Source organism: Schistocerca piceifrons, chromosome X, assembly GCF_021461385.2.
Source record: "Schistocerca piceifrons isolate TAMUIC-IGC-003096 chromosome X, iqSchPice1.1, whole genome shotgun sequence".
Classification (NCBI taxonomy): domain Eukaryota; kingdom Metazoa; phylum Arthropoda; class Insecta; order Orthoptera; family Acrididae; genus Schistocerca; species Schistocerca piceifrons.
This window is the reverse complement of record NC_060149.1, coordinates 402,263,886-402,277,557: the sequence shown is the minus strand read 5'-3', so window position 1 is coordinate 402,277,557 and position 13,672 is coordinate 402,263,886. Positions and strand designations below refer to the sequence as shown.

Sequence of the window (13,672 nt, the reverse complement as noted above, 5' to 3'; positions counted from 1 at the left end):
TTATTAGTCACGCTCCAGGTCAGATAGATAGAACATTCGGCGTTAACAGGGGGAGACTGTACATGTTGGGTGTGCATCGCATAACTGTAACTGACGGCAAAATAGAGATCGGTGACAGGCAGTTTGACAGAACATCCAGCTTAATGAATCTTATTTTCCTAAGACCCACCAAAAAACCCATAAATTATATTATGACGACCCCAACGGACTAATAAATCGACTATGGTTGCTCAGGGCATCAGCTGCTGCAGGTAATACAGCTCATTCGAATGAGGTTGTTTCGATAATCTCCGAGCTTCGAGAGAGAGAGGTATCACTGAATAAGTATGGAGACGGTAGTTCAAGAACTGCAAAAGCCAGCACTCAAAACATACCCTCACAGGCATGTCATGATTAAAGGGCTGGATGACTTGTGGCAAGCTGATCTTGTAGATATGCGACAATATTCACATGAGAATAATGGATTCAAATACATTTTAATGGTTATTTATACATTCTCCAAATTTGCCTGGCCACTACCTGTCAGAACAAAAACCGGTCGAAATGTCGCTGATGTTTTTGAACGCTTGCTACAGACAGGAAAGAATCGATGCCCGGACAATCTCCAAATGGATCATGGTGGAGAGTTCTACAATAGGTATTTCAAGACAGTGATGCAGCGGTATGGAATACATCACTACTCGACATTCATTCACCTGAAAGCAAGTATCGTGGAGTGCTTGAACAGAACAGTAAAAGGCCGAATGTGGATGCGCCTTAACCTTCACGGCTCATACAAACGGACACATATCTTCCCAGAAATAATTGCTCAATATAATAGAACCAAACATAGCACAATAAAAATGTGGCCGATCGATGTTTGTGATAATGGACTCATGGATACCGTATACTTTCGCATTAAGATTCTGGATCCACCCAAACAGAAATTTAATGTAGGTGATTTGGTGCGTATCTCGAAACACAAGACTGCATTTGAGAAATCATACCTACCGAACTGGTCAACTGAGATATTTACAGTTTCAAAGGTGCAGCGAACTAATCCTAGAACTTATATATTGAAGGACAGTAAAGGTGAAGAAATTGTGGGCTCCTTATACACTGAGGAGATGAAGAAAAGCTCAGAACCAGATGTTTTTCTCGTGGAGAGAGTCATAAGACGACGTGGAAATAAGGCACTAGTCAAATGGCTTGGTTTTTCTGCTACACAAAGCAGTTGGATTGATGCCAGCGATTTGCTATATAATGAGCGTGCATTGGCCACAACCAATACAGTAGCGTAACATGCATGCTCGGAGACACATTAGAGGAGGCGGTGGTGTTCTAGACAAACTACCTGTGGAATTACACATCCATGGGTATAACTACTGCAGGCCTGGGACAAAGCTTCATAAAGGTTTGGCGCGAGATGATAAGGGAGTCAATCTGCTTGACGAAGCGTGTATGGAACACGACATTGCATACACAGCAAATAAATATCGATCAAGTCGTCACATTGCAGATAAGATTTTAGCTGATAATGCTAAGGCTATACGGAAAGAAAAGATATTGGCATAGGTCAACGCATCGCTGCATTTGCAGTTAATAAAACCATGCATGGGAAAATCAAGTTGGGTTTAGGGGTGACGAATTTTAAGCGAGTTATGAACGCTGCACATTGCACACTAAACAATAGGAAAAAGAATAACAAGGGTTGTTTGAAGAATTGTATCCTGACAGTGATGTATGCAGCTAAAAACGCAATGAAGCAGAAAGATTCCCGAACAATAAGAACAAGAGGATCCTTTAAAGCACCTCGTGTTCTACCAATACCCAACACATCCGGTGCTTTTATTCCTTTTCTCATCCCGGCCCTCTCCGCGCTCTCAGCGGTAGGTTCCCTCGCCGGTGGGGCTGCAGCTATCGCCCGAACGGTCAAGAACGCGCAAAGCTCCCAAGCGCAGTTAGAAGAGGCGGGAAGACAACCACATGATGGAAGCAGCAGCCATCAGAAAAGGACTATACTTGAAACCATACAGGAAGGGTATTGGTCTATTCATAAGTAAAAAAAAAAAAAGCCCATTAGCGGTCCTACCAGACTGGCCACTCACAAATACAGACCTTGTTAAGTTTGTTAGACGTAAATTCAAGATACGAAAATTGCGTGGGGTGTTTATGCAGGATACATTACCAAAGACTACGTGGAAAATTGGTGAATGTGGTATTGTGAATCTAGATGTTGACAGAGGCCCCGGCACCCACTGGGTGGCATACGTTATGAAAGACACGGATACTGTCTACTATTTCGATTCATTTGGTGACCTGCAGCCACACGAAGAATTACAGCAAGACTTCACTCACAGAAGACATGTACTCTACAATTATCGACGCTATCAGGGCTTCAATACACACCTCTGCGGACATCTATGCATCATGTTTCTCTTGACGTTCACAGAGAAGAATAAGAAGAAGCACGGTATATAAAGAGGATGTTTAAACATTCATTCATCAGTTGAGGTTCAGATGCAATGTCGTACACTTTCACGCTGAAAGGACCATCATGTGTATTACGTGCAAATTACTTCCCGCCAATTGATTTGAGCACTGGTCAATGGAGTGTTGCATTGATTGGACTGGAGACGTTCAACAGCATGCCGAATATCACCGAGACTAACAACAAACTGCATCTCGATATTAATGGTGAAAAAGATATTCTGGAAATAGAACCTGGTGCATACGATTTCGACGATTTAAATGACGTCTTAAAACAGTCCAGAAAAGGTATTGAACTACGTGCAAACATCAATACACTTAAATCTCAAATAAGAACTGTAAATAGAACTATAGACGTTAACCAGAAAGGTTCAATAGGACGCCTGCTCACTTTCACAAAAGGACAGATTTTGAAGAAGGAGCCAAGTAAATTTTACAAGTCGAATCAGACAGTGGACATATTCCCAGTCAATACAATACGCGTCGAGTGTAACATTGCAACGAACTCCTATCTCAACGATACTCTCATTCACACTATTTACGGATTCTTCCCCTCAGTTGCAACGGGGTATAACATTGTTGAGACCCCTGCCAATACAATATACCTTCCGATGACAGCTCAGACATTGGACTATTTGGAGCTGCGTATTGTGGACCAGAATAATCAACTAGTTGACTTTCGTGGCGAGTAAATCATTGTACGATTACACCTAAGACAAGATGGACGTGCGACATAAAACAAGTGCACGCAATCCAAAGCTTGCCACTTCGCTACCGAACAGCAAAGTGATAACACCCGTGAACTACGAGTTTCTTAAATCAGTTGGTCTGAAGCTTCGCAATAACGTCATCACTCAATATAACCAGTCCAGTAGAGTATGATGAGAGAATTATACATCAGGAATACTTCTCACATAAACCTTACGCTTCAATCATATTTAAGAAGAATAATGAAATCAGGATTGTCATACAGCACCAGGACGCACTCACACTTCCGTGCAAGAGTTTCATATATCTCGAGGGGTCATTGAAGAAAACTGACGGCAGCAATACAGTGGGATCCAAGCTGACATGTAATGCATTAGCATTCCTCTTCCAATAGATACGCTATGAACTCAGTGTCTCTGAGATCGACCGTACACGCAATGTCGGCATATCATCGACCCTTAAAACATACGTCTCGGCATCGCCAGCAGATTTGCATAGTTTAGAAAATGTAGGCTGGTTCATAGACGAGCCAGAGGATAGAGCAGCTCAAGGGTACACGCGATTTACTGCTTGAATACCTCTAAAAGTGCTTGTGGGATACTTTGAGAATATGAGTCAGATTATTATGAATGCTAAGCAAGAATTCATTCTGGCGCGGAGTGCGACGGACAATAACTCATACATTCAAGGAGCTCAAGAAGAGAATATGATCACAATCAACAGGATAATATGGAAAATGCCTCACATCAGTGTATCCGACAAGGAGTGTTTGAAGCTTTTAACAGTGCTGAATTCAGGTACATTTCTGTAACTGACATTCCGCTCATGGAAGATCTTCGAGTACCCAGTGTTACTGACCACGAGCAGACAAACATGGGCTATTAAGACCTCCAGCCATCTAGAGACACCCAGGTTCATCATACTTGCTTTTCAGACCGATAGAAGAGGAAATACAGCAAAAGATTCCACCGTGTTCGATAACTACAAGTTAACTAATGCCAAAGTCTACCTCAATTCAAAATTCTATCCATATGACAATCTACATCTGCAGTGGAACCAAAATGTATACAGCCTAGCATGTGGCATGTATGCAAGGTTTCGTCCTTCTTACTATGAAATTGCTGAAAAAATGACTCTGAGCACTATGGGACTTAACTACTGAGGTCATCAGTCCCCTAGAACTTAGAACTACTTAAACCTAACTAACCTAAGGACATCACACACATCCAAGCCCGAGGCAGGATTCGAACCTGCGACCGTAGCGGTCACGCGGTTCCAAACTGACGCGCTTAGAACCGCACGGCCACACTGGCCGGCGAAATTGCTGGAGGAGAGGGAGGTGGGTGCCTACTAGGTCCACATAAGTTCAATGAGCTTTCACCGATCATTGTAATAGACTGCTCTAAACAGAATGAGATAATTAAGTCTGGACCTACAGATGTGCGAATCGAATTTGAATCATCGACAAATTTCCCAGAACACACTGCCGCATATGCTTTAGTTCTACATGACCGTGTAATCCAATACTGTCTGCTCACAGGTATTGTGCAGCGAGCTGTATAAATGAATATATACTGCCCTGTACCTTGATCATCTGATGATGGCTTGTCACCAAGTGAACATCATTGCAGATGCTCAGGGATTCTATGATGGAGAGCGAAGACAGTTCATACTTAAAGATGTTGCGTTTGTTGCGTACACACAAGACGCTGGAATAATTGAGACATTCACTGCAAATATTGAATCACCAAGACCCTTCAAGAAAGTGAAGTGCTCTAAAACACAGAAGAACGCAAAGTGGTTAACTCATTTCTACCATGGAATTCATTGGGATGATGCTGGCATACCCTATAAAAATGTGCTGACTGCGCTTAAATTATTCGATCTATCCATCGACTCAAGAACATTTATCAAAAAAGTGCTATTGTATCTGCAATGAGAATGTAAAATAACTTTTAAGTTGGATGAGAAATAAATAATATTTTATTCTTCCATAAGAGTACCTGCTTTCTTTCTGTGACACCCACGTCCGTAGCAAGTAAGTTTATTGGTTATACTGTGCCTGAGACACATTTCACTGTCTGAGGCACATACCTCTCAGCCTTTGAGTTCAGTTTCGCCTGATGAGTAACTCAATCTGCGTCATTAATAGACGAGCTTTCACCTCACCTGCGTGGAAGCCACTCAAAGTGACAGCTCAGATGCGATGCGTCATGTACCAGCCACATGTGTGTGGCCACCGGACCTGAAAATGACAGCTCAGGGGCAATGCGTAAGCGAGATGGTCGCCGCTGGATGAAGTCCAGAATTTGTCATTCAGAAATCATTCTTTTAAAACAACATACCCACGCCTTGTACAGAAATACCTTTATCATGTTTTAATAAAAACAATGATGACTGAGGGTTGAAATAATAACATTCGACATTTTTACAATAAAGTAATTTATTATTGAATTCAGAATTTTTTAACACTGTTTGCGAAATATCAGTTTACACATACACCATTCAGATTTTTTTGCGTTATATCAGTTTACAGATGCATGATTGGTTTTAGACGGAAAATATCAACATTGATTCTGCTCTTTGCAGATACGTGTTTCAGATTTTACATTATTCAGAAATATGAGCATTCTGCTCAGGTAAATGATATATATATATATATATATATATATATATATATATATATATATATATATATAGTGTAATTAGCTTGTAATACTTCTGCATATACAGGGTGTTACAAAAAGGTACGGCCAAACTTTCAGGAAACATTCCTCACACACAAATAAAGAAAAGATGTTATATGGACATGTGTCCGGAAATGCTTAATTTCCATGTTAGAGCTCATTTTAGTACTTCCTCGATTCACCGCCATGATTTCATGCGGGACACTCTACCTGTGCTGCTAGAACCTGTGCTGCTAGAACATGTGCCTTTACAAGTACGACACAACATGTGGTTCATGCACGATGGAGCTCCTGCACATTTCAGTCGAATTGTTCGTACGCTTCTCAACAACAGATTCGGTGACCGATGGATTGGTAGAGGTGGACCAATTCCATGGCCTCCACTCGCTCATGACCTCAACTCTCTTGACCTTCATTTATGGGGGCATTTGACAGCTCGTGTCTACGCAACCCCGGTACCAAATGTAGAGACTCTTCGTGCTCGTATCGTGGACGGCTGTGATACAATATGCCATTCTCCAGGGCTGCATCAGCGCATCAGGGATTCCATGCGACGGAGGGTGGATGCATGTATCCTCGCTAACGGAGGACATTTTGAACATTTCCTGTAACAAAGTGTTTTAAGTCATGCTGGTACTTCTGTTGCTGTGTGTTTCCATTCCATGATTAATGTGATTTGAAGAGAAGTAATAACATGAGCTCTAACATGGAAAGTAAGCGTTTCCGGACACATGTCCACATAACATATTTCGTTTCTTTGTGTGTGAGGAATGTTTCCTGAAAGTTTAGCCGTACCTTTTTGTAACACCATATATATATATATATATATATATATATATATATATATATATAATTTTAGAAATAATGCAGAGGTATTACAAGCTAATTACACTATCTTAAATGGTAAATACTATCACTAGTGAAGTTCCACCCGAAAAAGAAAAGACTTTTAACTAAAGACGAATGTATATCTTTGACGTGGGTGGCTCTAAACATTTTCCACTTCCACAAGTGAACAAATATTTCGTTGAAGTAAGTGGCTCTAAACATTTACCACAACAACAACCAAGTGAACATACATATATTTCATTGAAGTCGATGGCTGTAAACATTTTCCGTTACAATAAGCAAGTGAAACATATATATAAAGAATTTAATTGGTGTAACTCACATACTTAAAACTAGCTCTGATTGGATGGCTAGCGGTAGGTGAAACTTACACTAAAATGTAATCTATAACCAGTCACACGGAAGCACATATCAAGTGCGAAAAGTTGCTTTTTTTGTTCATATACAATGTACAAGTCAAGTGCGAAAACTTAGTTTTGTTCATACATTAAGTAGTAATAGCAATGAAAAATATTTACATGCATAGACTTTTTTTTAAAGAATATTTTTTTTAAGTTTTAAATTTTTTTCTTTTTTTCGTTTTTATGATTTTCTTTGGCAAAATAACGAATATATATATTTACACAGACACACACTTAACACAGGCTGCCACAGTCATTTGCACACTTAGATATACATGGAAGCACGCAAATTGATACACACCCACACAACACTCTCATCCAATATTTACACTATGATAAAAGAGTCGTACTATTTCCATGCATAACCCTCAATCACCACATTCACACGCTCATTCCCTCTCTATCAATCAACCAGAGTCCCCCACCATAAATTCTGCGAGTATGAGAGGGTTTCCATCCCATCCTCACAAATGGCTCTTTTATCGTCATGAGGAGACAATCCGACTTTAGACTGCAGGACAGTGTATACATCATGACCCCCGTGATCGAATGTTAGTTTGTTGAACCATGTGTGGACAAGCACCTTGAATGCTGTGACCATACAGGCATTGCAAATAGTCCTCAACCATAAGAACACGAGATGCCATGCATCTAACACCCTTTGCCCACCTCTGAGTGCCGCCGTCCATTGTACAATATGCATGCATTTTGGACCTCAATCCCACAAGCTCTACGATTGGTAAACCATTTGACTCGTCTTTCATGAGACCGATAACTTTCTTGTTCTGAGGAACAATACCATAAAGATTATCGGCCCCATAAGAAGAGGTGTCGAATTTACCATTGCACCTAATTACTTCATATGGATCGCAGTTCTTGATCCAGTAGATAAATCTGTCTGTATCCATATGAAGTAACTTTGGTTCTACAAAATTAGGTTTCGCAAACTCATAGTGGAAGCGGTACATGTAAAATTTGGAGATATCCAGTATGCACATCCCTAAATAGATAGGCTTCATAAACTCTACTGGAGTCTTCGACATCTCCAAAGCAACAAAGTTTTCATTGAAGATTGTGGCGTGCTTAAAATATGGCCTGGCTATACATTTTCTCACGCCATAACGCCCTTCCGATTCGGTTATAATCAAAATATCGCGTTCATTTCGCACATTCTGCATAGTTTTCCTGAAAATGGAATTGTTCATTAATTTATAAAAAATATTTTTCAAAATCATTACTCGCGACCGCTCTCTTTTCGGTATTTAGTTCAATATACTCCTTCAACCAGGGGATTGCTTGAAGGAGATTGCGCAGGTGACTCTGACAAGCTTCATCCCTAATCTGAGGCACTGCTGGAGGTTACGATAATGAATAATATACCTCTGCTTATCTCCAACAGTAGCCAAATTCCTCGCGGAATTTGTTGCTCTGTACATAACGGCAAGTCGCTTGTCTCTCCATGTAAATTATTAGGGTATGCGATGTCTGCCTCAAGTACATACTGTACATCAGAAACAGCCGCAAAACCCATTATTTGTCCACCTAATCCCTTCAGTTCGTCTTCGGGCACCCGTTGAAACCGACCAACTGGCAGTGGCTGCATCATGGCGTGCCCTTATAAGTTGTTCACATCTAAGTACAAAATGTAACTAGAATTAAGGGATGCGTTGAACTGGACACCCATCTGCGGGTTATTTGCCTTGGCATACCTGTGAAAACAATGACAATGTCCCCCACGGATCCCTCGCTCAAAAATAGAAGCATTGCAGGATCAGTCAAAAGTTCAATTCTGCGTCCCGTTTTTTTGAGCATAGCGTCCAGGACAACCCAGGTGCCAGAGTCCAGAGAGTACATGGTCATACATACACTCCGGAACTTTTCGAAACATATGCAAGCAAACACACGTCTGTGTCCATGTGTAACCTTGCACATTCTTCCAAATTGGGAATGTTGAATTCCCACCAGACATCCACGGCATGCTCATAATCTGCTGTAGTTATAGCATCACGTGTGAGAGCACTGGTAAAAGCAGATATGTCGGGAAGTCTGGTTTCATTGAGTGTCGCCATACTATCAACATACTCGTACGGGAAAACTCCTTTCCTAGTCGCAAGTTGGAACTTTTCCTCATCGGGAAATGCAGATCGAGTTATATGCATATCATTCCGACGTAAAGTCTCAACCAGTTTCTGCATAAAGCGTAAAGAGTCAAGGAAATGGAGCGTAATTTTTGGTGTCATTCGTTTTGAAAAAGAAAGATACTTCTCAATACTTTCAGGGAGGACACTGACCTGATCTTTCTTCATACCGAACTTAGCCAAGTGCTCAACTAGAAAATGAGCGTCATACCTGCTCAAATTATGAAAAAAGACGGGTATGTGTCTAGGTAACTGATACTTCAAGTTGCATGCATTGTGAGCTGCACTGCAGAACTTACCTGTAAGATGACAATGATCTCTACAGGGTGTTTCCACTTCTCTAAGACCAGACCACAAATATGACAATTAACTGCCTTTTGATATAATTTATCATCTTCCTTTGATTTGGTCATGGGAAAATTGCTGCTGTATAGCCTGTCTACTTCCCATGAAAGTTTGAAGCTCAGTGAGAAGCCAAACCGCTGGGTCGTTCCCTACATAAGACTGATAGCGGTTAAGTTTAGAATCATATGCACATACCACTTGGAACACTGCCGAATAAGGTACGTGTTTTTGTGTGAAGTTTGTGTGTGAGGCTAGGGAATTCCCTTCACAACAAGTAATAGGAGCAGCAGGCATTTAAAATCGGCATACACAACAAAAGGACATCGCTGCTGATGGCGAGCATTTTGAAATTTAATGAAGTTATTTTCAAATGTCTCTGAGCTCTATGGGACTTAACTTCTTAGGTCATCAGTCCCCTAGAACTTAGAACTGCTTAAACCTAACAAACATAAGGACATCACACACATCCATGCCCGAGGCAGGATTCGAACCTGCGATCGTAGCGGTCGCGCAGTTAAAGACTGAAGTTATTTTCCTCAGTGGGCATAATCACATGTACCGCATCCTTGGAAGCACAATCTAATAGATGTATCACTAATAACTGTTCAGATGAAAAATAATTCAAACGCCTTAAACAAATATGATTTTTATCCTGATACCTACTTAACTAGGAGAAAAAGGAGTCGAGACATGTTTTTGATCCAGATGTAGTGGTGATTATGACCTTCAGAGAACAGCAGCATGTTACATGCAACTCTCGCTCACCTGCAAATTTTGAGAAATGGAGGGGACCGACTATTGTGTGCTTGTCTTGCTCATCTAACTTGTCCTTCTTCTTCTTCTCCAGACCATAACGTGAACCGATATTCCGGTATTCTGAGCCTCAAACTTACGTATTCCCTTGATCTTTACAGGGAACTCTATACCGGCAAAGTTATAATGTCTCTTGGTATCTTTTACTTTGTAACTGCCCGGATGCTGGGGATGTTTCTTGTAATTTCTCTGACAAGCCAGGACCGACCATGCAAAACAAGCATTATCATACTGATTTTGAACATTAATGCACGCCTGATTATTAGCAATATCTATAGGGAGTTTAATATAACTGGACCCTCCTTTTATTGATCATAGACATGTATATGAATGTCGAGGTGTGGTATACAGCTGAGCGCTTTAGTGGAGCCATGTACTTCTATCTCGGAAAATCGTGCCATAATAGCGCTCAAGGTGGATTCTCGATACCACTTAGCAATGGATGTGCTCCGAGAAATAACGCCATTATTACCCCATATATAGTGCAGAGTCGTTGTCTCTGCGTCACCCTGATGTTTAGGTGGGTGACTCAATTTGTAGCATAATACTGCGCTGCATTTAACGGCGTTAAATCCCAGATCTTCTAGGACTTTGAGCAGCTCGGTCTCCAAGACAGGGAGGCACACCTCTGAAAACCCGACAGGGTCGCGATACCTCCCGCCTGGATTCTCAATTCTAGTTAATGAGATGCGCCCCTCAAAATCCCTAGCAACTGCTGAGTATTCTAAGGAGATCATTGCGCCATTATTCTGATCCAAATCATTATCAATAGGACGGGGGAGAGAACTACCGCTAGCCATAGGATAATTACTATTACTAATGGTACTAACTCGGAGCCCACCCGGTAGACGATTGAGCTGGCGATGGCGCGTCATCATCTACAGGGAGAGGTATGCGTGTTGGGGACACGAACCTTGTGCTGGCGGTGGCGGGGGTGAGCTGCTTGAGGAGGAGGAGGCGTTGACAGCCGACTGGAGCAGCCGGGCTGCGGCAACGGCCCCCGGGCTGCGTTGCTCCCCCTACCTGCCTGTGGGGTGGGAGACCATTGTTGTTCTTCTTCTTCTTCGTGACCTGCCGGTTGAGTTGCCCAGGGACGCCAGTGGGGTGGTGCGGGGGTGGTGCCTGCGCGCCTTCTGCTGCTGCTGCTGCTGCCGCCTCTCTCGCAGCTGTGATTGGGGCTACACAGGGCACCACATGTCTTTGCGGCTGTGTGCCGTCGATTCCGCCCCCGCAACCACCACTATAGGTATACGGGCTATGCCGTGTAATATACCTATAACATACACAAGAAAAAAAATGTAGGTTTAATGATGTAGATTTAAAAAGCAATAAATAATAGTAAGACTAAATAATGGTATAATTATTTGCAGTAATGTTAATGTTCGAAAGTATTCAACTTCTCCGCTCTGGTTCCATGGTTTGAGCAACTCATTGCCACATTCAACAAGGTCTCCAAACAATGAGACAGATCGATTTTTTCCTCCTCCTCTAAAAACTCGATAATTTGGCTGTCCTGTGCAGCGGCCACCATTTGACCCTCACCTTGCACGCCTTCCTCGGCACAACCCTCCCAGCCGGCCGCTGGTGGCCGAGCGGTTCTAGGCGCTTCAGTCTGGAACCGCGCGACCGCTACGGTCGCAGGTTCGAATCCTGCCTCGGGCATGGATGTGTGTGATCCTTAGGTTAGTTAGGTTTAAGTAGTTCTAAGTTCTGCCGATTAAGTGCCTCAAGTTCTGGACTGATGTAATCTAGAAAGATGGAAAAGACTGAGTATAACATCGAGTATGGAAATAAAAATGTCTGTAGAAGTGCAGTGACTTAAATGATACAGAAATCAGCGGACCAAAACAGATATCACATATAGACACAAACACACACACAATCTGTTAAAAGACCTGGCAATCTTTGGAGAGATCACTCCAAAACAGATATAACATGTAACACGTGGACGCAGAACATAGAGACACAACACGTGGACAGTCTGTATAGAGAGCGGTCCAAAATAGTTATAACACGTAACTCACAGAACATATAGACAAACAATCCGTTAAAAGACCAGGCTTTCTTTATAGAGAGCAGTCCAAAATGGATATAGACAAACAACAGGTGGACACGCAGTCTGTATAGAGAGCGGTCCAAAACAGATATAACACGTAACACGCAACATATAGACACAAACACACACAGAATCCGTTAAAAGACCTGGCAATCTTTAGAGAGAGCGGTCCAAAACGGATATAACACGTAACATGTGGACACAGAACATAGAGACACACAACATATAGACACAGAACATAGACACACACAACACGTGGACACAAACACACACAGTCCGTTAAAAGACCTAGCAATCTTTATAGAGAGCGGTCCAAAACGGACGACGCACTCATACACAGAGTTAGAGGGTACAGATATCGGAAATATGAATATGTACTTACCACGTAATGGAACTCGTCCACACGAGACCGTTTGCTGCTGCTGCTGCTGCTGCTGCTGCTGCCAGTGTCACAGTCGCTGGTGCTAGATGCTCGCTTCATAATGACTGAATGCACAATCACTTCAGTAGGGGGACAACCTTCGCGCCAGAACACGCTGCAATGTTGCCAAATTTATTCAAGATGGCGGCGATGACGTGATCCAAGATGGCGACATGTAGAATTGGCAACATCGCATGAGGTCATCCAAGATGACGGATTTGGGCGGGAAAATAGGTCAATTGTGCTACGTCCACTAACCTAACCTTCAGAAAAATGGCGGGAAGTTTGAATTTTGGTGGAAAAAAGTCCAATTGTGCTACGTCCACTAACCTAAGGTTAAAGAAATAAAAAAATGGCGGGAAGTTTGAATTCCAACAGGATAATGCATGCAAAGACCGTACTTGTCTTTATTATTCATTGTCATTCATTGTCATTCATTGCCATTCATTGACATTCATTGCCATTCATTGTCATTCATTGTCACTCATTGTCACTCATTGTCACTCATTATCACTCATTATCATTTATTATCATTCATTATTCATTATTAATATTGACCTGGCTCCACTAGAAAATTCCCTCCAAATTCAAATTCCTACACGAAAATGGTTGCAAAACCTTATTTTTGTTTATTATTATTCGTTATCATTTATTAACATTCATTATCAGTCATTGTCATTTATTATCATTTATTATCATTCATTATCATTTATTATTATAGGCCTATCTCCACTAGAAAATTGTGCCAAATTCAATTTCCAACACCATATTCTCTCGAAAACTGT

At 41.7% G+C, this 13,672-nt stretch overlaps 1 protein-coding gene across 1 annotated transcript in view; it reads right to left on the bottom strand.

Annotated features, from left to right (window-relative positions):
- The window catches only part of LOC124722386 (protein enabled homolog), a 38,581-nt gene extending 25,634 nt beyond the window's left edge, over positions 1-12,947 (bottom strand). Inside the window, exon 1 of the mRNA XM_047247559.1 lies at positions 12,849-12,947. Within this exon, the coding sequence (XP_047103515.1) occupies positions 12,849-12,947 (99 nt within the window). The remainder of the gene's footprint in view (positions 1-12,848) is intronic.
- Positions 12,948-13,672: the final 725 nt, after the last annotated feature.